The following is a 27,351-nucleotide window of genomic DNA, read 5'->3' on the forward strand; positions in this document are numbered from 1 at the left end:
AGTAGTGTTTAATAAAAACCAGTTTACAACAAATACTAGCAAAAATAGTTACATACAAATTGCATAATTTACAAAATTACAAGCAACACGATTAATTTGCTGACAAATATGCAGGCTAAATACTGGTGAAACCACTTCACATCATTAGTTTCTTCTACTGCTTGAAGGGCATGTGTTCGAACAAAATGCAGTTTATGATTATGCCTTCACTGAAACAGATCTTTAAAGGAATGGTGCAGTAGATCCTTGATGGGCAGACACCCAAAATGACTCCTAAAATATACATAAGCATTCATTCTACATTTATGAAGCCAATTTGAGATATGGAGAAAGAACAGGAGAGTGGGACTAACAGTTGTTCAAGAGTCAGTGCAGACTTGATGGGCCAAATGGCCTGCTTCTGTGCAGTACTTTATCATTGTGAAGAATGTACATTATGTATTTTGTCAACAGTAAGAGCTTTGTGTAATTTGGAGCATCCTGGAATATCTGAACCATTCCACAATGAAAAGCAGATTTGGATGGGGGCAAAGAATTCCTTTGGTTTCATTTAATTTTAAGCAGTACTTTCTCAAACCATAACCAGGGTTGAAAATGAGCACTCTCCTTAAAAGCTGACTTATCTTTAAGAATCCTTTTTTTTAAAATGGAATTACATTTGAGAGTACAATGCATTGGAAGGCACATCTAATTCAGTTACTCATTAAACAACTTCAGTTTGTAATGAATAGTAACATTGAGAAGTACTAGACATTCTAAGTACTAGTACATCAAGTTAACAAACGAGTATGTTCATTAATGAGGAGCAATAATTTCAAGTGTTGCAGCTTTAGAGATATCACAATTGATCTCAAAACTGCTGGGCTGGGAAATTAAGAAAACAAGTCAGACTGTGGTCTCCCAATTGCTGTCCAATAATCCCTACTTACATATAGCCGTTTGCTGAGGACAGGATCAGGCTCAGCTGTGATGATCGAATGGTCCAGGCTCACAGATGAAGAGTGGCCAATCTATAAAGTACTAGAGGACTATCAGAATCCTTGCAGTGCAGTACTATCCTTTAGAAAAGCAAGGAGGAAAATCAGAAATTAAATGCATAAATGTACATAAATTTTGGGGAAAGGTAAGGATGTCTACAAGTGATCAGCTTGATTTTATATTCTTGTTCGATGTGACAAAGCTGTGTAATCACAATATGTCCATTCTTCTTTAATACCAACTTTAAGCATTAGTGAGGCTTGAGCCTCCTACGTTCTTGGCTTTAAGAGTTGGTTCAAGAAGCTTGGGAAAGAGTTTCAAAGATTGCTAGTCGATTACTATTTGCATGTTCCAGGAGCAAAGGAATGATCGATCACCTTTTATCAGATGCTTGAGTATAAACAGATATTCAAAACTCAGCAGAGTGCAATGACTCCAGTTTTGCAGAAACCACAGCAACTGGGGTTGAATAATGTTAGGAAAGAGAAGATATAGATATATTCTAGTATTTGTAATGCAGTTACATTTGGGATCAGGGAATATGATATAAAAATATTCTTTGAGACTAATTGAGGAAGGTACATTGTAAGATAAAGAGTTGCACATGGAGCTGATATGATTGGCCTGTTCCAATTCCCTGCCACCTTGCATTATCCCAAACTCAGAAGCTTACAAATTAAAAAAATATCCATCTGGGTTTCAAGTCACAAAGAATTAAAAACAGTTTTACAAAAAGGTGATCAGCATGTGAAATTAGATGTCACAAGTTGCTGTTGATGCAGTGTCTTTGTTGTTTAAAAGGGAATTAGACAATTTCTGAAAAATAGGAATATTAAATGTATGGAGCAAGCAGGGCAGTAGAATTAGACTTACTGGCACAGACCTGATGCACCAATATCTGGTTTCTCTGCTGTCACTTTTGATTATGAATAAAGTGTTTCTGGAACAAATTTAAATTTTCTCCATTGATTTCTTAATAGGTTTTCACCAGTGTTGCCTCTGCACATGATTTCTGGGAATTATACCATTGTGGAAACTGACTTTTATACTGAAATTCTAAGACTGTAACAAATTATTTCGAGGTGAACAACAGATGCACTTAAGGGAAAACTAGATAAACATGAGGGAGAAAGGAATAGAAGGTTTTGCTGATCGGGTGAGATGGAGGAGTGGAAGGCGGCTCATGCGCAGCATAATCAGTATGGATCACTTAGATGGAGGCCTGTTTTTATGCTATGTATTCTGGGTCATTCGATACAATATAAAACTTTTAAAAATCTTATCAGTTAGTTATACCAGAACTAATGTGGAGTTATTTCAGTAAAATGAGTTACATGAATAATCCAAGTATTTTGGAGATTAGTAAGGGACTATTTTTTTAATGACATCTTTAACCTGGAAACTTTGTTGTTACAAAAGGGAATGAAATAGCATTGAAAAGTGTGAATGAGAGATGTTAACTTTTCTGGGAATATTGCATTTAAAAACACACCGACGAACCTCAACATGTTTGTGGTCATTCATTTTGGCCAGTATCTAAAACACAAATCAATTTTATACAGAAACATGCAAGGCCAAAGCTTTTGGTCTCTGTCTTGTATTCTGGCAGCTAGCCTCGTTTGTCTTGAGACTACAAATTGTCAATTTCAGATGGGTCATTTAGCAATATGACTAACAGGGGCAATTAAGTACATCAAAATAAAGAGGGAGAAATCTCCCTTTCGCACCAGGTACTTCCTGTTCCCCACCACCCTTTTACAAAGAGATTCAACCTTGTTAGTAGGGACAATTTTGTTCAGTTACTTTCTGAAAGGATTTTTTATTTTGTGACTTTAGATTCTTTTAAGAATTAATGCAAATGACAATTCACAATTTCACTTGCTGACAGGAAAAACATTTTAAAAAGAGATTACTAAAAACAATTTTATATACAAACCTTTTAGTACAACCTTGTAGCATTGAGACCATTCAGAAGTCATTTACCACAAGAAATAGGTGTAGGCCATTCAGCTCTTCAAGCCTGCTCCACCAATCAGTATGATTATGGCCGATTTTCTACCTCAATTCCACCTACCTGCACTATTCCTCATATACCTCAATTCCTTTAGTATTCAAAAAAACATGCTCACGTTTGCAAGCCAAAGCATTTGTTGTAAGAAATGTTTCAGTGCAGGTAGATCTGAAGAACATTTTATACAGTAAATCTTGTCCATTAGTTTTCATCATGAATTGGCTCCCCAGGTTCTCCCAGTGTAATACAGCATTATAATAAAGAAGTTATAATCTGGCATACTGTTAAAAAGGTTTATATCAAGTATATATAAAATCTAAATTGACTTTTAAACTATAACTTTCAGATTGCAAAAATAAATCAATTAAGTTTATCCCAATGTGCCAGTACCACAAATATAATTTTCCTAGTAAATGATGAAAAATACTTGAAACAAATCTCAGCCTTAAAAGCAAAGTTTTTTTTTGGGGGGGGGGGTAGAGGAGTGAGTACATTTTGTTGGAAATTAACCCAAGGTTTTTTTTTAAAAACACCAATTTCTTTGTCAACCTCAAGTCAGATGTCCCTTCCTGCTAGTGATGCAGTTTACTCAACCTGTAGCTTGGTTTCCCTGTGGTTGGGCAGTTCCGTGGTGGCTCAGGGTTTAACTGCATCAAACCTTTGGTCGCCTCTGCCAAACACTTCTTTATTTGCTCAGTGACTATTTTCTACACACCTGTCTGGGGAAACCCTTGAGCAATGTTTTCATTTACATAAAAGACCCTAGATAAATTCAAATTGTTGTGAGAACTGCAAAGATCCATTAAAAGGAAACTAATTTGACTCAAAACCTTCAGTCAAGCAGCACTTTGAAGGTGGGGCATGAAATCTAAATTTTGCTTAGGTCAATACTTTTTTCCCCTCCTTTTCATCAAATTTCTTTCTTTTCTTTTGGGCCTCCTTATCTCGAGAGACAATGGATACGCGCCTGGAGGTGGTCAGTGGTTTGTGAAGCAGCGCCTGGAGTGGCTATAAAGGCCAATTCATCAAATAGAATAAAATTAAAAGGGCAGAGGAATGGAGATCAGAATCAGCAAACTACAATGGGCCAAATGTCTTCATTCTGTGTAGTAATATTCTATGATTAAGTCAAACAAAAAGTACTCCAGAAATTTGTTGCTTGCCTTTAAAAGATTCTTCCTTTTTAAGAATTTTCAGTGGAAGAGGACAAACGTCTAAACAAATTTTAAAGTAGCTAATGTACAAAACTGCTGAAAATGCTTTGGTTATATATTTTGACTAGCATTACGATGAACAGTTGAGATAATGTTACATTCAAAATGTTAAATCTTAAGAACTAAAACCATCCATACTTCACAATACTACTTAATCCCAGTAGTTCAATGCTAAGATATTATACTCAATGGGAAAATAACCATGGGCAGATTTGATATTCACATGTAACCAACGTTCATTTTCACATTCCCATCTGTATATCAGCGTAGTTATAGAAATTGTCCACATCTTGGGATGCTGAAGACTTGTTTTCAGACACAAAGACCTGTTTAGCAAACAGAAGCAAAAAAACTACTTTGTTAGCTTTCATGCCTTAACTAAGATCCCATTAAAAATTGTCAGTATAGCATGATGCAATAACAAATTGAATGTCAGCTACTTTCACTACCAGAAGAAAGCATACTGTTCTACAACCATTTAAGTTTCAAAAAATAATTCAGGAAAGGATGTTCCTTCTCTATCTGATATGTTCCTTGCTATCCTTCGGCAGATATTAGCCATTTTTCATATACAAGCCAAGAGGGTTGAGTATTGGCAAGATATTCAAATACTGTGCGTGATTCTGTTTTCAACTGATGCCCACATTCCAGCAGAGAGAGCAAGCAGAAGGGTGTACACCAATTAATTTGTCCCCTCCCTAGCCTGGCGATACCAGTGCTAAATATTCCTATTGCTAATCAAGACAAGACAGACACTTCAGCACATGCCAGAGATCAAACTCATGGCTGCATCTTTGATTTTCTTGGGCAGGTGTACTCAAATTCCAAAATCTACTCAGGATTGAATGAGAGGCTTACTGAATCCATCTCTCACGGAAGAGAATTGAAACAGGTTTCCCACAGTCACCCATTCTACTGAACGCTTTCATTGAGTAGGATTAAACTGCATCACAAGGGAAGAATATGGAGCTCCAAGTGTTACTGAATTGTTTATTTTCACATGTGATACTGTGCGGTCAACAGATCCACCAGGGAAGCTAGTACCACATGAACAATGGGCTAACCAGTGGAATATAGGACTGCATGTCCTCCCAATATCCACAAAAACACAGCGGGACTTGACAATACTCAAACTCACGAGGGCATCTGAAAAGGTGCTGATTGGCACTTATTGATTTACAACAATAACCAGGGTCCTGGTGGATGGCAGCTTCAGAACAGCAGAGAAGGGAAGAGGAGAATAGTGGTCGTTCTTCAATGACTGAAATTCTAAAGCAAGTTAAGCTCAAGGCATTTTCTGTCATGGTTCAGAATGCTCGGGTAAGGGCGACTTCCACTCTGCACACAACATCCAAGATCAACCTGTGAGGTAGATTTGTGCCAATAAGGAAGCAGTTGCAGGGAGGGCTGCAGCCAACACTGATCAGGCAGCAAATATCCTGAAGGAGCAGTCAACCTCACCATGGTCTGTGAGCAGAAAGTCAGATGGTTATGCCTCTAAGCCCTTCTTGAGAAGCCAAATTTAAAACAGTTGATGAGTAAGTCTGGTACACAACAATGGAATTGAATATCTTGAATATTGAGGTGGCTGGCACAATGCAAGCTGCCCTGTGCTAATCTTTTCACTACGCAGAACGCAGACGTCAGTTATATACTGTTGAGCAAACACAAGACTTGGGACAACAGCTATGGAAGGCATTATCTAGTGGTCAAGCAAGACATCACAAGCAGTTGCTGTTCAAGTTATAGGAACAGGAGTAGACCATTTAACTCCCTCAAGTCTGTTCCACCATTCAATGAGAACATGGCTGATATGCGACCTAATATGTACTGGGTGCCTTTGCCTCCATATCCCCAATACCTTTGGTTAACAGAAATCAATCTCAATTAAAATCAACAACTGACCATGCACAAACTGCCATTCTCAGAAGTGTGTTACAAATTCTACTATCCTGTAAATGTGGAAGTGTTTCATAACTTCACTCCTGAAAGATCTGGCTCTAATTTTAGGCTATGTCCCCTAGTCCTTGATTTCCTAACCAACGGAAATAGTTTGTCTACACCTCCAACTAGCAGAAGTGCTATTCCATGAGGTACAGTGTGTGCCCCACTGTGGACTGGAGCATTGTGCTAATGCACCCTCACATTTTACAGTTAGTTGATCTGCTTGACATGCTGCTGCTCGTGAAGCGTTCTTTGTACTTGCCATCCATCTGTAGAAGGCCCACACCCACACTTGGTAATTGTCTGATGAGCAGATAGTAATGTAAATATGCTAAGTAAAATGAGGAAGCTGGGGATAAGAAAATCATGCAGAATTTTCTCCTGGTAATAAACCAAACTCATTGCACAACTCTCAAAGCATCCATCAGTCTTGATAGCAGGATAGTACATTGCAATGAAAATAAATGGGCTCAAGGGCCAAACAGTTTAAATTTTTAGAAAAACGGAATTAACAATAAGGGTGACCGGTAGATGGGTTTGATCAAAGACAAATTTTGTTCCTCCAAATTCTGTTTCTTTAAACAGTGCAGAGCATGATTCAAATGGTCAGTCAGATTAAAACAATGCTACACATGGTCAGCCATTGGATCCTTGATATTGCAAACATTGCAAATTCAATTCAAAGACATCCAAAGACTCATAATTTCAGCATCATTTTATTCAACTTACGATATTTAAACTTTCAGAAACATTGGCACGTTTTGAGCTAAAGGAATCTACTCAGCTGAATATTTGAGCAGATGCAAGCTACGTATTGCATGGCATTACACAATATTTTCCATGGTGAGATCTTAATGAGCATTGCAAATAAGTCATTGAGTTGTGCACTCAATACTGAAAAATGAGGCTACATTTGGCTCTTTATTCCTTTACCTTGGAAACACTGAACACTGAACTGACTATATTCTGACATGCTTCCACTGCACCATCTCCATTAAATTCCAATGCAACAACAGGGCCTGCAGAAAAGATAAAATTACAGAGGTTTAATACTGTAGCTGCAAACACTACAAATATAAAATGCAGATGTGTTCATTTTTTTTATATACTTATTTCTTTGCAATAGTGTTACATCTCTATTCATTTTCAGATGACTCCATTAAGTATAGCAGAATTTTAGACAGGAATGCAGTCATTCATCCCATCAGTCTGATGCCAGGTCTCAGTTATCCATTTAACCCTGTTCTCCTGCCCATTCTGCATAACCTTTTAAGTTTTTATTTTAAATACTGCACAATCAAAAACAGAATTATGTTCCACAAGGTGGCAGAAAAATTCAGTACTAAGAGAGTAAACAGAAATATATTCCCTGCATAAAGAGCACAAAATGAAGCGCATAGAAGTTCTCCCCCTCCCCCAGCATCCAGGCCAAAATTTAGCCCTCAAATCGACACTTATTTTAAAAAAAACACCGAATAAACCTCAGAGGTTTGGGATGTCCTGAGGAAATTAAAGATGTTATATAAATCCAGAGCTTGCTTTAAAAATTTATTTTTGAAGATTGCAATAGGATCTTGGCATTTAGTTCTTTCCAGTTTATATACTGAAGTAGCAGATGACAATCATACTCTTCCTATTTCAGTCTACATCTTATACAAGATGAAAGCCTATTTCCACACCTTTGATTAGGTAGCAAGTCTACATATTATACAACACTAAAGAAAAAAATGCAATCATTGATTGAGTAGCAGTTTCCTTCTACTCCATTACCCATGCCCTAACTCACACCAAGTCCTGTTCACCAGTCACCCCTGTGCTCTCTGACCTACACGGACTCCTGGTTAAGCGATGCCTTTATTTTGAAATGCTTATCCTCGTTTTCAAATCCCTCCATGGTCTCACCCCTCTCCATCTCTAATTTCTTCCAGTCTCACAACCCTCCGAAATTTTTGTGCTCCTCTAATTCCGGCCTCTTGTGAATCCTTTATTGTAATTGCGTCACCAGTGGTGGCCATGCCTTGAGCTGGCTGGCCCTAAGCTCTGGAATTCCCTACCTAAACCTATTTCACTTTCCTCCTTTAAGACTCTCCTTAAAACCTACCATTTTGACCAAGCTTTTGGCATATACCCTAATATCCCACGTGGCTCATTGTCATATCTTGTCTTATAAAGTTCTTGATGCCTTAAGAAGTTTTATTACATTAAAGGTGTTAAATAAATTCAAGTTGTTATTGTGGTAGTACTGTGCAATAGTTCTGGATTATGAAGCAAGTCAGCTCTAGTCTTGTTATCTGGGGTGTTAGCAGTCATCTAACTTGAAGCAAACACCTCGCTAATTGCTGTACTTTTACACTATTCCAACTTGGATTACTGAGTTAGCTATTGGTATACACTGTTTCCCAAAGCAGTATAAACTAACAACTGTTGGATCACTTGAATCATACTTAACCATTCCAAATACTCTGCCATCCAAGATAACACTTGCCTTTCTATCACCATATCTTGGTGAGACTAATGCATTGCTTCAGGCAATCTGATCCATCACTCATTGTCCTAATAACTATAACTGGAACATTTTCCATTTGAAGATGAACACTTTTAGCATGTTATGGTCAATAACATCTTCCAAATGCTGAATTTACATCAACTTACATTCATATAACACATTAAACTTACTAAAACATCCCAAGGCGCTTAACAAGAGCTATAAATAAAAACGTTTTAACATTGAGCCATAGGAGAAAATCAGCAAAAACAACCAAAAGCTTGATCAAAGAAGCGTCTTTAAAGAGGAGAGAGAGAGAGAGAGAGAGAGAGAGAGGCGGAAAGGTTTGGGGGGGGGGGGGGGGGGGGGGGGAATTCCAGAGCTTAAGGCCAAGGCAGCTGAAAACACAGCTGCCAATGGGAGGATCAATTAAAATCAGGGATGCGCAGGAGGCCAGAATCGGGGGAGCACAGAGATCAATGGCTTGTAGGGCTGGAGGAGGCAACACAGATAGAGAGGGACAAAGCCATGGAGGGATTTGAAAACGAGGATGAGGATTTTAAAACTGAGACATGATCAGTTGGGGAGCCAGTGTAGGTCAACAAGTACAGGGATGATGGGCGAATGAGATTTGGAACTGGTTAAGATATGGGTAGCAGAGGTTTGGGTGACCATGAGTTTATTTAAGGTGGAAGATAAGAGGCTGGCCAGGAGAGCATGGAATAGTAAAGTCTGGAGGTAACAAAGACACGCATGAGGGTTCAGCAGAACAACTGAAGGAAGGAAGGTCGGAGTCAAGCAATGTTACCGAAGTGGATGTAGGCAGTCTTGGTAATTTTGTGGATGCATGGATGGAAACTCAACTCAGGGTTAAACACAATACCCAGGTTGCAAACAGTCTTACTCAGCTTCAGAGATTACCAAGAATGGAAACGGTGGACAGGGAACAGATTTGTAGATGAGGGTTGGTGGGTGAACTAATGACAATGGTTTCGGTCTTCCCAATATTTATTGGTAGAAATTAATGACCCATCAAGCAAAGGTGGCAGTATGATAATACAGGAGAGTGTGTATGACACAAGGCTTGAATTCTGAATGTGACATATTGATATTTACAAACATCATATCTGGCACTACAACACTGACAAAATTTGGGGGGGGTGGTGCGGTGGGGGAAAGAGAGAAGGAGGAATAGGATTATATGGATTCAGAAAATGCTTTTTGATTAATTTTGAATGAAATAAATACACCCTCCCCAAACACATAACTTTACCTTGCTGAAGCAGTGGAATAAAGTCTGCTGCTTTCTCCTTGAATACTCTGTTGGCATCATCTGTTCGCATTGAAATTTCTTTTGTTTGCACAAGAGCAAAATCCTTTTCAGCCATCTTTTGAAAAGAAAAACCAAGATCAAGTTAGTTTTACTACCAGAGGCATTCTATACCAAATTAGAGGTGGAGCATAAGTTTTATTTGAATCTCAGAAAATGAAAAGCTAGAAAGATAGGATAAGCCTGCTGCAATATTCCTGTAGAAGCACATATCCACACTTTTATAATGTAGAATCATTGATTTCACTAACAACTTACAAAGCAAATTGTTATCTGTTATGCACTGCCTGAAAAGGTGATGTAAGCAGATTCAATACTAACTTTCAAAAGGAAATTAGATATAACTTGAATGGAAAAATTTGCAGGGCTGTGGGGAAAACAGGGAGAGGAACAAATTGCATAACTCTTTCAAAGAGCTGGCACAGACATGATGAGCTGAATGGCCTTCTGTGCTGTGTGATTCTTTAAACTGTACAATGTTGAAATTCAAGTTAAAAATCTACAACACATTCCAACCCACTTGCTATCATAGTTTCCCAGGTAGATTGGATACTGAATCCAAACATCTTATTTGATTAGAAGATGGTGTGGGTGGGGCTTTTTGTGCAATATGGGCTCCCCAAAGTCATCAGCATTAACTGTTAACACATCCCACAAAAATTCACTACCAAGTTTGCTCATTGGTTAAATTTCCCACAGGGCACAAGATTAAATATCTGCAATTGCCTCTCGTTAAATATTAGGAAGTCATTGCCTTTAGCCAACACCACAAACCCTGCACCCTCACCAACCACTGTCTTGCATTGAAGCAGACTGTTCACAACCTCTATGTGACCCCAACCTGAGCTTCCAGCTCCACATTCTTCCATCATAAAGACCATCTACTTCTACCTCCATAACCTTACATGCCCATCTGTTGCTAAAACCCTCATCCATGCCTTTGTCACCTCTAGACTTGGCTATTGCAATGCTCTTCTGGCTGACCTCCTAAACTCAGCTCATACAAAATTTTTGTTCCTCATATCAGATATCAGCAATTGATAGATCAGTGAGATTATGACCAAAAATCAGAGGACATGACATGTTTATAGCTAGCAACAGGTTTTTTTAAATGAGCTAAATTATCCTCAAACAATTTAATTATCTCAGAATTTCAGTAATCTTTTCTTAATCCATGTTGAATTCCTTGTGGTCTCGTGCATGTTAATTCAACATTGATAACATGCCATAATTATGAAGCTTATTCCCCATCAACAGGTCCAATTATCAGGATGTTCATACTCCAATTCTGTATTTATGCTTAGTTAATGCCACAGTTCAGACACATTTGAGTGTTAGTGACTGTATTTAAATTTTCCATGCAAGTCACTTAACCTTTTGTATTTCAGTGCAAATGTTCAGAAAATACACTCAGGCCATTTATGGGAGTGACTAGTATCAGTATACTAGAGATTATCTGAGGCAAAACTCTAAGCTTACAACAACTAACAACACCCAGCTTTATCTCTTAATTTGTCTTTGATTCCATGATCATTTGTTTTGCCAGACTACTTCCTTGATATCAAATTGCAAATGAGCCACCAAGTTCCCCAATTGACCTTTGGAAAAGCTGAATCCATTGTATTCAGCTCCTGCCAAAAGCTCCATAGCTTGGCACCAACTCTATTCAATTGCCTCACATCTAATCTTTGAAGACCTCAATTTAAATTCCTCCACCATACATCGCTAACTCTCTCAGAAGCCTCATTTTTAATCATACTATCCATCATTTCTCCTAACCCCTCTATCATTCTCTCCTACATGAAGCACCTGGGGACATGTTATATTAGAGATATAATACAAATACAAGTTTTTCTTTGTCCCGAACAAAAAAAAGCTTCACTCACTTAAGTTTAAAGTATTGACTTTCCTCCCATCCAAATCTCGACCTATTTCCCTTTGCTAGGTTGAGGATTTCAACAAAAAAAGTGTTAGCTTCAATGATCAAATGTCAGCTACAGCGCAGTTGGTAGCACTCTTGCCTTTTGCGTCGGAAGGTTGTAGATTCAAGTCCCATTCCAGAGACTTGAGCATAAAAAAACTAGGCTGACACTCCAGTACTGCACAAAGGGAGTGCTGAACTGTCAGAGCTGTCATCTTTCAGATGGGACATTAAATCAAAGTCCCATCTGCTCCAAGGTGGATGTAAAAGATCTCATGGCATTATTTTGAAGAGCAGGGGAGTTATTCCCTGGTGTCCTGACCAATATTTATTCCTCAATGACATCAGAAAAACAGATTATCTATTCATTATTACATTGCTGTTTGTGGGCACTTGGTTTGCGCAAATTGGCTGCCGTATTTCCTACACTTCAGAAGTACTTTTTTTTTGGCTGTATAGCACTTTGGGCCATCCTGAGGCCATGAAAAGCACAATATAAATGCAAGTCTTTTTTAATTAAGTCCTTTTACAAACACATGGGAATCATTTGCACTGACAAGTGCATGGAAAATGAAATATCAAAATACCAGCTTTTACCTTGTTCCAGTAACTAATTTATGCTAAAATAAAAGCAAAATACTGCGGATGCGGGAAATCCAAAATAAAAACAAGAAATGCTGGAACCACTCAGCAGGTCTGGCAGCATCTGTGGAAAGAGAAGCAGAGTTAACGTTCTGGGTCAGTGATCCTTCTTCAGAACTAACTCAGTTAGTTCCAAAGAAGGGTCACTGACCCGAAACGTTAACCCTGCTCCTCTTTCCACAGATGCTGCCAGACCTGCTGAGTGGTTCCAGCATTTCTTGTTTTTATTTATAATTAATTTATGCTGCTAGCTTGTGAACATTGCAACATCTTTCCACACATCACATTGTTCTAGCCCCAACCCAAACACATAGTATTTCAAAAGTGCTAGATTAGTGAGCTATGGACAGTTTAAAAAACTTAAGTACTATATGTTGGTTGCAGCTATACAACTTGATAAAAGTATAAAAATCTGGTCAGAACAATAATGTTTTGGGATTGTGGAGGAGTTAGTTCCAGCAGGAAGATATGTTGCTCCAGGTTTCATAAATGCTTGCTGGAACATGCAGAAACAGTCTAAGTAACTCATCCCCTCCGTGGGAAAGTGGCTGGCCTTCAGTCAGAGCTTTTAAGTTTACAGGTATGACATCCTGCTGCACTTTAAGATCAGTGTATTTGACATATTAAGTTGAAACAAAAACTCAACTGTCCAATTGACCATTTTAAAAATAGTTTGTTGGGACTTCTTTTCCTGTGCACATTTCTTGCCAATCTGCTTTGCTCTTGTTGGCTCTTTGCTAGGAGCTCTGGTGGCCTAGGTCATCCCTCCAGTACCTGACTCAGTTGACTGTTATTCAAGTGCAGGCTTTGACAATGAATACCAGCCACAGCGATCCCAGTCCTATACAAACAATGCATATGCAAAGGTTGAATTGCCATCAGGTACAAGGAACCTAACCCAGTTTAACCCCCATCCCAAAACCAAGCAACATCAAATCAACTCCAGCACTCACAACACTATGGTTTTTGTGGTTCATTTGGAGGTGCCAAATCAGATTGTTCATATTAGATGCAATGCATCAGGAAGTTCATAATTAATGTCTTTTGTATAATATGGAGATCTTGACTATAATTAGGTCACATTACTTTAGGCTTCAATGTCAGATCCTTACTGAGTGCCTCACAACATTACTGGCTACTATAAAATCTGGTGTACCTTCACAGGCCTGTAGGTCACAGAAGTTCACAGCACAGGAAATAGCCTGTTGCACCTGTGTTTGCTATTGAATTGCTCAAGTCAAAAGCTATCCCACAGACATGTTTCCTTTATCTCCTCAATCCTGTATTACTAGTTCGGCCTCAACTGGAGTATTCTGCCCAGTTTTGGGCACTGCACCTAAGGAAAGACGTGAGGACATTGGAGAGAGTACAGAAAAGATTCACGAGAATGGTTCCAGGGATGAGGAACTTCAGTTATGAAGATAGATTGGAGAAATTAGAACTGATTTCCTTGGAGAAGAGAAAGCTGAGAGGTGATTTGAGAGAGGTATTCAAAACCATGAGGGATCTGGACAGAGTGGATGTAGAGAGAAACTGTTCCTACTCGTGAAAGGATCAAGATTGAGAGGGCACAGATTTAAAGTATTTAGTAAGAGAAGAAAAAGTGACGAGGAAAAACTTTCACGAACCAAGTGGTTAAGGTCTGGAATGCGCTGCCCGAGAGTGTGGTGGAGGCAGGTTCAATTGAAGCATTCAAAAGGGAATTAGACTGTTGTATGAAAAAGAAGAATGTGCAGGGGAATGGCACTGAGTGAATTGCTCTTGCGGAGAACCAGTGCAGACATGATGGGCCGAATGGCCTCCTTCTGCACTATAACAATTCTGTGATTCTGTATTACCAATATTTGTAGATTTTTTTAAAAAAACATTTTTTCATTTGTTTGCTGTTCACCTAGCCTTTGCATTTCTGAAAATGAGGCAGGCTGCAGGTCACTCTCAGGATAATTCATCCTAAGCTTGCTCCCTGGAAGCACATGGAGGCAAGACATTCCCTTCAAGGACACTGCAATATCACTTCCCTGACTACACTGAACAGGACTGCAATGTGGTTTTGAGGAAGTCACAAATGTCAAAAGTAAAAAGATAACACTGAACACAGACATGCAATTTTCTCACCTCATCGATCAACTTCCTAGCGTTGGCTGTGGTGTAATCTCCGGCAAAAAACACCACCAAGCACAACTCTTCGCTGTTCTTTTGTCTCTGGCCCCGTGTGACTGGAATAATGCTCCTGTTCAACTCTGTGGAGATCCGAACTGATTTCAGCTCTTCAGAATCAGGAAGAGGAACAAAATCCTGGGGCATCGCATCTTCAGGCAACAAGATCCAGTTGTTCTCATCTGCAACAGGGGTGAAGTCATGGATGTTGCTCCAGTTGTTGTTGAAGATGCTCAAGCCTGCATCTTTGAACTGGTAGCCCAGCTCGGGATAGTAATATTGGAAACAACCAAACTTCATGCCCGTGGATGATTCAATGATGGGCTGCGTTGCACAGCAAAGGAAGATGTCCATTTTTTTGCAATCCCGTGTACGAAATTGCTGACAAGCCACAACACATTTGCAGTCTGTGCAGTCACGAAAAAAGACACTGCCCTTGATAGGTCCCAGAAATATCCTGCAGTTGGTGCAGTCGTCAATGGTGATGGTGGCAGAGTGGTCAAAAATGTAAATGTTGCAATTTTCACATTCTTGGATGACAAATTGCTCACCAGCAACTTTACCAGGCAATCGACCCACTGTCTGATCCTTTAACTGAACCAGCATATAGTCTTTAACATCAATCTATTGGAATAAAAACAAAAAGAAAGTTACTTTAAATATGCACAAAATTTTCTGATCCAATGTACTGAACAGAGATTAGTCTTAGAGTGGAAAGTTTTTGATATCTTTGCCCGTGTTACATCTGGTTAAGGGACAACTAGTCTCAGTTGGTCAGGACGGTGGCAAGCACAGGAAGGCGGCGAGCACAGGAAGGCCCCAGGTTCCAACTCTGAAAACTAAATTAATTGATCTCAACTGGAACAATGATAGAGGTGGTATCATTTGCACCAGCAAGCCTGGGCATGACAGAGGGGGGAAAAGAATGGCTAAAGTTCCTGATTGCCACGAAGAAATCCCCTGCTAGTGGTGTAGATGTGAATGAGAGAGGGGACAGAATCATGATCAGCTACTCACACAAAGAATGACCACCGGGTGAAATACTACAAGATGTCCACAGACCCGTGCCCCAACAAGGAGTCAATATACTCAAGAGGTAAAGGGAGAAAATTATTAGGAATAAATAAAAGGTGGAATCTCATTAGGAAAGTCCTGGGTTCAATTTCCAGTTTTTGCTGACCCCAGCCGATCCCAGTTGAGTAGTAGCTTCAAAATGGAGAGGGCAAGGCGGCAAAGGAATCAATGCCTAGGTTACTGCTCCTTTTGCTATCAAATGACTGATTTGAGAGAATGACTGATATGGACAGATGCAAAATCAGGCTTGTCCTCATGGTCAACATGCCTACCCAAACAAAAATGTTGCCTCACATGTATAATAATCACTTGTGTAAGGAACCAGTGGGATACCCTATAAGCATGCAACCTGAACCTAGTACATATCTGCCATCAAGGGGTAGGTTGGATACAAGAACGAAGTGTGTAAAATAAGTGTAAAGGACCTTAGTTATAATGGTTCCATCTGCATGTTCCTCCCTTGTTCAACTTCTCCAAATATTTTAGAAATTTATGCCCCTCAAATTTACTGACAATACACAATTATCCATGATGGTTTTCTTGTAGGTGGAGTGAGGGTCATGCATATGGTTCAGTTGGTCTATGAGCTCAAGTTGTACACTATGTCCATCATACTACCACAAGTGTTATTGTTCAACACTACATAAATTGAGTCTGGCATTCACAGTTCATTCTAGAAGTGTTGGGTGGTTTTAAAGTAGTTACAAAAATATATTTGCTGTCAGATGTCAGCTTGGCTCAGTTGAAACAGAAGTCTGAATTTCAAACCGCAGTCCATAACTGGAAATCATAATCCAGGCTGACAGTTCACTTCAGAAGTGAGAAAATGCTGTATTGTTAGAGGCACTGTCTTTGGAAGAGACAGAAACAAAGACCTCAACTGCCTGTTCAGGTTGCTGGAAAAGATTCCGCTGCACTGCTCAGAAAAGAGCAGGGGAGTTCTTCCAGTCTACAATCCAAATTTACTCTTTGATGCTATGAGACATTCCAAAGATGTAAAAGGAGCTATATAAAATGCAAATTCTTTCTTTATAGTTCAGACATCAGATAGCAGTGCTGATCTAACATCCTTATTCTAACTACTAAATTACAGCTTTTCTAGCAATATAAACTAGCAGAGAGGGTTAAAGAAAAGTCTGTTTAATTTTAAATCATGAGTACCATGTTCTAATTGAATGTAAGAAAAAAAGCTTCTCCAATTTTAATCACTCCATGATTGGTGGCCATACCTTCAGTTACCTAAGCCCTCAGCTATGGGATTCCCTCTGTACACTTCTGCCTCTCTATCTCGATTTCCTCCTTTAAAACATTCCTTAAAACCTCTCTCATCCGACCTGATGTTCTCATGTGGCTTTGTGTATTTTGCCTTATACGAACATAAGAAATAGGAGCAGGAGTAGGCCATTCAGCCCCACCATTCAATAAGATCGTGGCTGATCCGACCCAGGCCTCAACTCCCGTTTCTGGCCTCCTCCGCCTAACCCGCGACTCGCCGAGATTTCAAATATCTATCTACCTCCTCAAGTATGTTTAGTGAACTAGCCTCCACAACTCTCTGAGGTAGAGAGTTCCAGAGATTCACCACCCTCTGAGAGACGAAATTCCTTTGCAACTCAGTTTTAAATGTGTGCCCCCTTAATCTGTAGTCTTACATGCCTTGGGGCATTTTATTACCTTTAAGGCACTATTTAAATTAAAAACCTCATGTTCGTCAATACTCAGCAGTCATGAAATTCTATCCTAAATTAGAGGATGTGTGGCAGGAAGTAGCCAGCCTTGCTTCCCTCCTCTCTATGCCTTCAAGATCAACTTTTTCACTTCCACTTCTCAAATGAAAGTGGTTTTAGCATACATAGTCTTGAGCTGTGTGATGTGCAGCAGTTACACCAATGCCAGAAAACCCACCAGTTCTGTCATTAACTCCTTTATTAGCTTACCACAATGACATTTCGACAAACAGTTGCTTTCACATATTCACAGCACATCACTGGTAAAGTAACTTTCACCTCCAACTCATTTTTGTTAGTTGAGTTAGGCTGTAACAGCTGTACTGCATTCAGTTCTGGGCTCCACACTTTAGGGAGGATTGGCCTTGGGAGGGAGTGCAGTGCAGATTCACCGGAATGATAATTGGGTTAAAATTACAAAAAAAAAAGGTTGTGTAGACTCAGCTTGTATTCTATTGAGTACAGAAAATTAAGGGATGATCTAATTGAGGTATTTAAGATTAAAAGATTTAATGGGGTAGATGCAAAGAAACTATTTCTGCTGGTGTGACAGCCCAGAACATGGGGGCATAGCCTTAAAATTAGAACTAGGCTGTTCACGTGTGAAGAGGTGCTTCCTGGCACCACATAAGGGTAGTGGAAATCTAGAATTCTCTCCCTCAAAAAGACAAGGCTAGTCAAGTAAAAACAAATCAAGAGAGACAGAGATGTTTGTTAAAAAGGGTAGCAAGGCAGGTAAATAGAGCTGAAATATAGATCAACCATGAGGCTTGTGAGGCTGAATGGCCTCTTGCTATGTGTTCGCGTCAAAATTTAGATAACATTTTATTTCAATATCAATATATTGGCTACAAATACAAATTAAACATTCAAATAATTTGAGAAACCGCAAAATACAAATGGTAAATGAGTTGAGAGGCACAAGAAAAACATTTTAAAAATAAACCAAATTGTTTGCACTGTAATCATCAGTGCCCAAATGCAGGCAAGTCTCCTCTTAAAAAAAGGATAGTCCCATTGAGTGTGAAGTTTAGTTGCCGTACATACAAAAGGAGGGGAAAAAAATTGTTTGGCTAACAAGGTTCAGCTGAGCTTTCAGTGACGGTTTAACACGTAGGCCCAGATTTTGTAAAAATAGCACGGCTATCTTTTGCTGAGAGACCTGGCATTGAAATACATGGAATGGCACAAAGTTGCCATATTTATCCACTAGATAAGGACTAAACACACCAGAAGTTAGGGCTTATCCAATTTTGTGTAAACGGATTAACAGTGTAACAAGTCTGAATTACTGTCAAACCACCTCTCTGGCACAAAAGCCCATACAAAGTCTGTGGGCAGGTGCAAGTGTAGTGAACTAGCATCATTCGTTCACCACTGACTGCAAAATACAGGCCGTAAACTTACACTACCCACGCTGAGATTGACAGTGGTGAAAGGGTCCACTAATTTAACTCCCATAAGTGGATCTCATGTCTAAACAGTTTGTCTACCTTCTGAGCGGGCACATGCAATGGAAATAGTCACGCTACTGGCAAGACATCGGACTGGGAGCAAGAAACACCAGGTCAGACCTGGCTTTCATCCCCTGTTGGTTGACTGATTACACTAGTTCTTGTTTGTATAATCAGTGATTTCAGACTCCAGATACTTTCTTCAATAAAGTACAGCCATTAACATGCATTTTTATTATCTCAACCTCAGCCACAGTTTTCCCAAAGAACACCTGCTTCACATCCCTTTCCTACGCAATTAATATGTAACTAGTAAATTATATTTACACAGGCACAGCCTAATTTTAAAACCTGGTGCCTACACAATTAAGGCATATGTAAGCTCCATAGTTAGCTCATGCAAGTGTAACCTAATTACAAATGCTGGAACCTGCGGGCCTAGTAAAGGTCACTGTTCAAACATCCAGTAGCCTTCCAGCTTGGGCAGGCCTGCTTTCTTTTTAAAAAAGATGCACTCAGGAAATGGGCGTCGCCAGCAAGGTCAGCATTTACTGCCCATTCCCAATCACCCACAAGATGGTGGTGGTGAGTAACAGTACAATGTACTTAACAAGTTACCAAAATCTCACCTGTCTACTGACGGGCAGCGTCACAGCTTGGTACTGAATAGATTTGGGTGAGGTACTAAAGACAAACAACTGTACTCCAGCAAAGAGTAAATGGCTCCAGTGTGCTTGATGCAAACAATGAATACCCAAAATAGGGATTGTGTTAACATACTTTCCATTTAAATACAGTAAACAAACCCCCACCAGAAACTGATTTTGCATCTGTAGCTGTAGTACAGATATTACATAGCAGAGTTTAATTATACTGGGATGTTCAAGCCACGAGATAATTTACAGAATATTTCTAGGGTAAGTTCTATTCCACACATGGATAAACCAAAACATGTTTAAACACATCACCTCTTCAACTACATGCTGGAGAAAGATTCCCCACTGAAAACAAGTTCCCCTTCCAGTCATACTGCTATCAGTGAACAGGAAACACAGACTGACTGATGAACAGTAACCACAATCTCATGTCTTCCATCATGTCAATATATCCCAAATCACTAATCCATAGTAAGCTCTCCTCACTTATTCCAAATTATAAAATTTTGTTTTTCACCAAACTTTAAATCGAAAATCAGACATATCAGTGGATTTTTCTCTTGGTTCTTTCATGTTTACAGCTCCACTGCAAAACAAAGTGAGATGCTGGGGAGTGCTCTATACTCAGTTGCACTGGGTTTTTTGTTGTTTCTGAGAAAAATTATCTACAATCCAATAGGAGCGACTGAAGTAGAAAACCCTTCACGAATAAATACCTAACATTGCTATAATTAGGAGTACAAGTTTACTTGTATACAAACAATGTATATCATGTACCCTGTCAAGACAATAGTTTTTGCTAATAATTGAAATCCATTTCCAGTGCTTGTTTGGACAGGTTTTTAAAAAAGGTAGCCAGTCACCCGTGTCCTGTAAAAACCAGAATTAATTGCACTAACTCATATGCGTCAGAAGAGGTTTTTCCCAAGAGGTTTCATTATCCAAGAATCATGAGCTCAATTTTGTCTAATTAGTACTTTTAAGACAGATTCCAGTAAGCCTTCACATGCAAGGTCAAGTGGGAATCATTTGTGCAACTTTTGGGGACCAGTGGTAAGGCAATCTTCAAATTAGATTCAGGTCAATACTTTACGAAACATTGCACAGGACACCAAGATAGGAAAAAGAGTAGCAGTAACACTGAGTTGACCTCAAGTTTGTTAAATTGCAGACAGGAGATATGACGGAGGGAGGTGAAGTGTACCATAATTGTGAGGCCTTGAGCAAGACTGCAACAGGTCAGTCTTGAACACAATGCTGTTTTAAAATAAACTTCAGATAACATGGCACACTGTAAAAGCATATGCAAAGTTCCAGCAATACATAACCCGGTTCCTTTTCAGTTGTCAAAAAAAAAAAAGAGCCTTGGGTGGGGCACAGCAAGCTAATGTTGTGAAATATGCAACTTCTTCAGTGCAACGTATAGGCATATTCCATCTACCAAATCATCTTCCCAACTAATTCTACAAGGGGCACTACAAGCAAGGTTTTGTAGACTGCTTTTTTTGAAAAAAATCAAATTTATATCTCACAATAAAACCATTGCTGAGATTACACATCCTTTAGCAACAATTGACTCTTTGCACTTGTCATTTGAATCACATAGGCATAAGGCTAAATAAATGAGTCTTCATTCAGTAGAGTCAAAAGAAAGACACGCAGAAACACTGAATTTCAGTGGAAGACTTCAAATTTAATCAGTTAAAAAAGGTGTTTATAAACAATATATTGAATTTAAAGGAAATGACAAATAATTACTTCAGAGTCCCCTTCCAAAGGCTTTTTCTTTTATCATTAAGCAGATTAATAGCTTAGCCTTGGTTGCAGATTGCAGGAACCAGGATAAGAAACTGCATAATGTCTGAGCCAATGATGAACAAGCTAGTGAAGCAATGAGCTCATTTATGTGGGGCAAATATCTGGTCATAGTCAAAAACAATCACTGGCACTTGGAGCTAAAATAAGTTTCCAAAAAAAGGATCAAGTGCAATGTGATGTGGAGATAAACAACTTCATTACACTTGTGGAAATGGTTAACCTCATTCTCTGGTTAGCACTTACTTTGGAATTGTGAAAAATTACTAAGATCTGAAATTCAAACTATTAAAATACATATGAACAAAGCATGACGATACTATCTCAATGAATCATGGATTGTGATTAAGATGGGAAAGAGATGAGACATTATGCATTCCATTGCAACACAAATTAATTCTTAGCAAGTGGTGATTGGAGGGCTTAGCCATTTGGACAACTTCCCAAGGTTATTCATCAGCTCCTGAACATTTATTTTTAATCATTCATGGAATGTAGGCATCACTGGCAAGGCCAGAATTTATTGCTCATCCCTAATTGCACTGGTGGTGATGTGCTTCCATCTTGAACTGAAATCGATGCTATTACGGAGGGAGTTCCAGAATTTTGACCTAATGGCCATTTAGGTGGTAGATGTCAAGTTGTGGAAGGTGCTGCTGAAGCAGCCTTGGTGAGTTGCTGCAGTGCATCTTGTAGATGGTACACACTGCTGCCATGGTGTTACAGTGGTGGAGGAAATCAATGTTTTATGTGGTAGATGAGGAGCCAAACAGGCTGCTTTGACCTGGATGGTGTCGAACATCTTGAGTGTTGTAGGTTCTGCAGTCATCCAGGCAAGTGGAAAGTATTCCATCGCACTCCTGACTAGTGCCTTGTAGATGACAGGCTTTGGGGACTCAGGAGGTGCATCACTCGCCACAGAATTCCAAACCTCTGATCTGCCTTTGTAGCCACAGTATTTATGTGGCTAATCCAGTTCAGTTTGCAGTCAATGGTTTCAGTCCCAGGATTTTGATGGTGGGGGATTCAGTGATAATGCCAGTGAATGCCTAGGGAGGTGGTCAGAATCTCTTTTTGGAGATGGTCATGTCTGGCACTTGCGTGGCACAAATGTTACTTACTACCTATCAGCCCAAGCTTGAATCTTGCTGCATGCAGGCATGGACTACTTCATTATCTGAGGAGTTGTGAATGGAGCCGAACAGTTCAATCAACAGATCAACAGTGAACATTCCCAGTTCTGACCTTTGATGTAGGGAAGGTCATTGATGAAGCAGCTGATGGCTGGGCCTAGGACACTACTCTGAGGAACTCCTGCAGTGATGTCCTGGGACTGAGAATGATTGACCAACAACCACAACCATCTTCCTTTGTGCCAGATATGACTCCAGCCAGTGGAAAGTTTTCCCCGATTCCCAGGGACTTAAATTTGGTTAGAGCTCCTTAGTGCCACAACGGCCAAATGCTACTTTGATGTCAAGAGCAGTCACCGTCACCTCACTTGTGGAATTCATTCATCTCTTTTGTCCATGTTTGGCTGCAATGTGGCCTGGATCTAAGCGGTCCAGGTGGAACCCAGAGAATAGGTGAACAGGTTGTTGCTTAGTAAATGCCACTTGGTAGCATATCAGGCGAGAATGGGGTTGTGAAGATCTCTACAGGCAAACAGTTGCCACCTAACCATGCAGACTCAAAAATTGAACAGCAACAAAGTCTCCACAGTTAAAAGCTGTCAGCTGAGGAGGGCAGCCAGCACTGACATGGTAGAAGTCAATGCCTACAGGAGAAGGCAATAGGAGAAAATGGAAAGGAAAACTGTTTGAACTGAGCTACTGCACTTCAAGCTAAGCAAACTGCAGAGAAAGGTATTACCAACTGTTACATCAAGTGCAGCAATTGAAAATTCAAGAACTGAATTGACATTTCTTTTAAAAAGTGGACAATATGCTTCAAAAATAACCACCGTAGGTCCAACTGTATATTCAAACTGTCTTACTATCTGGCAAGGATAGAAGGATGCATTCCAAAGCTAAGAGCTGTCAATTACACCCATCAAGAGGCATTTTTGAATTGAATGGGTTCTTCTGAAACAAAGAAGGTGTGAAGCAGTCGCATCCTGGGCCATTGTCAGTCACCACAGGGAGGGGAATCTATGTCTCCCAGAGGTAAGATATGAGAGACTTTTAGCTTAAAACATATCTCTCTGGAGAGAGAGAGAGAGAGAGAGAGGCAGACACACAGAGAGAAAAAGATTCAGAGCAAACATTCCCAAAGCCTGTCCAGCTGGGAGAACCCAGCAAGGTGCCTAGATGTGAATTCTACACTTCAGCCTTTGCAGCAGAGAACTGGAAGTGATCCCCTCTTCAGACTGAAATTTCAACAAACTGAGAAATCGACAAACAACCCAGGTCGAACTTTAAAGAGAAATGGACCTCTGAGAAAATTCAATAGGTTACCGTGAACCCTAAAAACTTCTCATTTCACAACGCTTACCTCTTTTCCTCTCTATTTCTTCTCGAGTGAATGAGTGTGCAGGTGCGGTTGTGACCATTTCTAGAGTGAATATTTGCTCAATAAATAATCATAGATTCTTGATAAGCAAGGGGTGGAAGGTTATCAGGGGTAGGTGGAAATGTGGAGTAATCAGTTCAGCCATGAACTTGTTGAATGGCAGAGCAGACTCTAAGGGCTGAGTGGCCTACTCCTGCTCCTAATCCGTATGTTCGTATGTGTTTAAAACCTACAAAAGAAAACTGTCTCTGTCTGACAAATAAAAGAGGGGTTAAAACCCTAATAACAAAAACACTTGCTGTGGTCAGGTGAGTGTTGAACAGTGATGACCATCCACGCCCCTCACCACGTGGCTGTAACACAATGAACAGTAACAATTTCTAACCAAAAATCAACTGGAAGTCATCAGTACCCAAATGAATGTCCTTACAATTGGAGTAGATTCTTTACTTCCATCACCATTCTTAAATTAAAACACTAGTTTACTGAAACACGATGCCCACCTGAAGCAAAAGCAAAATATTACTGATGCTGAAAATCAGAATTCGAAAAAGATGCTGGAAATACTCAGCAGATCAAGCATTATCTCTTTGACAAAGCTTTTCATCATCAGCCCTAACAGGAAACCTGAAAGAGTGGGCCCCTATTCTGGTCCAACAAGCAGATTGCACCAGTAGATCAGAGCTCCACCAATTTGTAGTGCAATTTACCACATCATACCTCAGAAGAATTTCAGAAAGAGATCTTATGGTTTAACTAGCTCTTAGCTACTTGTCACAACATAAAAGAGACCTCCATTGTAACCATAACAATTCGACCAGTGGAAGTATTCATTATGACCAGGAGCACAATTATTAAAACCACACATTTCCATTTTGTAGGAAAGATATAGCAATGAGACCAGAAACCACATACACTACGAAATATAGTAGGAGGGCAGGACAAAAGACACTTAAGCAAGTACAAGTTTTGCTCTGGTTGCTGTTGTAATGACTTCCCCATGCTCAGCCAGGGAACACTGCAACTGGTTGAGAGAAAAGTTTGAAAGGATATTGGGGTGGGTAGGAAATTGGAACAAAGCGGACAGTTCTTACAGGAAGCCTCCTCCTGCATTGTGAAAGTCTACAAATGTGACCCATTTCCACAAACACCACTTCAGCCACAAATCTAAAAATAAGTCATGACGCCCACAGAAATGGAACCTTAATTCTGCTGTCACTATTTAAAAAAAAATAGGGTCAGAAGTCTTAGCTAAATTGAGAGGCTGACAGGATAGGGTTTTGTTGGAACCATTTCTTAACATTTTTCTTTACAAAAATATGTAAAACGCTGCCTAGTTGCACGTTATTAGGTACAGCTATAACATTTAATTATGCTCCTATCCATTTTTTAAATTCCTGCAGATTTAAACAAGAAGCAAACAGCCTGAGAGTCACCAGATCCAGAGAGAGGGGAAGAGCCGCCCTTGAGTACTGACCGCAGCTTCATTACTCAACACTGACTCCAGGGTAAAGACAGGGAGACTAATCATTAGCCTCTCCCGCTGGCCCCAGCTGCCACCACCCCTCTCACCCCACACCCCGGGCCTCAGCTTCTCCCGCTGGCCCCAGCTATCCCCCACACCCCGGGCCTCAGCTTCTCCCGCTGGCCCCAGCTATCCCCCACACCCCGGGCCTCACCTTCTCCCGCTGGTCCCAACTGTATTGCTTCGGTTCCTCCTCAGCGGCGGCCGCCTTCTTCTTCTCTCGGTTTTTCTCCTTGGATTTTCTGGAAAACAGACAGCCCATTTTACTCGCTGTTCCCTGGGAAGACTGGCCGTCACTCCCAGTCCGGGCCTCTCCCTCGGCCCTAACAATCGTTCCCTGCCGCTTCCCGTTTCCCTGCCTACCGAGCCCGCCAATCACAGCGCGGCAACTCACAGCCCGCCAATGACTGCGTGGCAGCTAACAGCCCGCCAATCACAGCGCGGCAGCTCACAGTCCGCCAATCACAGCGCGGCAGCTCACAGCCTGCCAATCACAGCGCGGCAGCTCACAGCCCGCCAATCACAACGTGCTCAACCCTGTCTTCGCCAATCGCAAACTTTATTCAAGTTCACCAATAACAAAGCAGAGAGCGTCGTATTAGCCAATCGCAGTGCAGGCTAACCTTTCGGTGCTCCAATAATGTCGACATATGCAGCTATCAGTGACCAATCACGTTGCAGAGGATATCTCCACCAAAGACAATGCCAGGAGGTTTTAACGCATTCAATCCTCCTGGTTGTTCCGACCAACGAATCACAGTAACTCGAATACCAAGGCGGCCAATTACCGCCTCCACGTCCAGAATGTGCCAATCGCAACCGAAATTTATGCTGTCAATCACCAAAGCTCTCAGACAATCATTTTCCCAAGGATATGTTTCGCCTCAGCTCCCAACTGACAAAATGGTCGGTTCAATGGTTCAGACCTAACAATCACCAACCATTCAATCAACAGTTCCATTTGGCAGTCACGGATCAGAGTCATGCACAGTTTGACCAATCGGATAAAAGGTTTGCACAGCGCAGGAACGCTGGAACCATCAATTCACTCATCAGTGATAGGTTGTTGCTCAGATTCACCAATCACAGTGCAGAACGCCAGAACAATAAATTCACCAATCAGTGAAGGCTTTTTACTTCGATTCACCAATCACAGCGCAGAACGCCAGAACAATAACTTCACCAATCAGTGAAAGGTAGTTGCTCAGATTCACCAATCACATTGCCGAACGCCAGAACAATAAATTCACCAATCAGTGTCAGGTTGTTGCTCAGATTCACCAATCACAGCGTAGAACACCGGAACAAAAAATTCACCAATCAATGAGAGAATTTTGCTCCGATTCACCAATCACAGTGCAGAACACCGGAACAATAAACTCACCAATCAGTGAAAGGTTTTTTACTCATATTCGGCAATCATAGAGCAGATCACCGGAAGAATATATTCACCAATCGAAGACAAGCTTTCTCTCATATGCACCAATTACAGCGCAGAACACCGGAGCAATACATTGACCAATCGTTGACAAACTTTCGCTCGTATTCACCAATCACAGCACAAAACAGTTCCTGTTGGTGGTTGGGCCAGTATTGTCAGGGTTCAATCGAATGAATTGCAGAATATGCAGCGTGACATGGATAATAAAAGTTGAAAGTACTGGAATGTAATGACGACAAAGTAAAAGTAACATCAAATTAAATCATATTTTTTGTATTATTATTTAATTTGATAAGTTTTTATTTATTTATATTGTTTGTGCCCTTTGAAAATCGGAAACTTTTGTTAAATTTGCTTGCTGACGATAGAATCATAGATTGTTTACAGCAGAGAAGGTGGCCATTTGGCCCATTGTGTCTGTGCTGGCTGTCTGCAAGAGCAACTCATCTAGTCCCATTCCCCCAAC

The 27,351-nt window shown here is 40.2% G+C and overlaps 1 protein-coding gene across 1 annotated transcript; it reads right to left on the minus strand.

The window, feature by feature from the left end:
- On the minus strand, positions 1-25,826 carry rp2 (RP2 activator of ARL3 GTPase). The gene is made up of 5 exons (XM_068033244.1): positions 25,599-25,826; positions 14,641-15,306; positions 9,906-10,020; positions 7,081-7,166; positions 1-4,529 (listed from the first exon to the last, which is right to left on the minus strand). The coding sequence occupies exons 1-5, from the start codon at positions 25,704-25,706 to the stop codon at positions 4,446-4,448; spliced, it is 1,059 nt and encodes a 352-aa protein (XP_067889345.1). The 5' UTR covers positions 25,707-25,826; the 3' UTR covers positions 1-4,445.
- Between the last annotated feature and the right edge of the window lie 1,525 nt (positions 25,827-27,351).

This window comes from Heterodontus francisci, chromosome 6, assembly GCF_036365525.1.
Source record: "Heterodontus francisci isolate sHetFra1 chromosome 6, sHetFra1.hap1, whole genome shotgun sequence".
In the NCBI taxonomy this organism is placed as follows: Eukaryota; Metazoa; Chordata; class Chondrichthyes; order Heterodontiformes; family Heterodontidae; genus Heterodontus; species Heterodontus francisci.

What these genes read in the sequence shown, in the direction of transcription:
- rp2 (XM_068033244.1), bottom strand. Translation starts at nt 25,706, where the DNA reads ATGGGCTGTCTGTTTTCCAGAAAATCCAAGGAGAAAAACCGAGAGAAG. An exon ending in GTTGGGACCAGCGGGAGAAG is followed by an intron (nt 15,307 to 25,598) that starts GTGAGGCCCGGG and finishes TTATTCCAATAG; the next exon opens with ATTGATGTTAAAGACTATAT. An exon ending in CAGTGTTCAGTGTTTCCAAG is followed by an intron (nt 4,530 to 7,080) that starts GTAAAGGAATAA and finishes TTTGCTAAACAG; the next exon opens with GTCTTTGTGTCTGAAAACAA.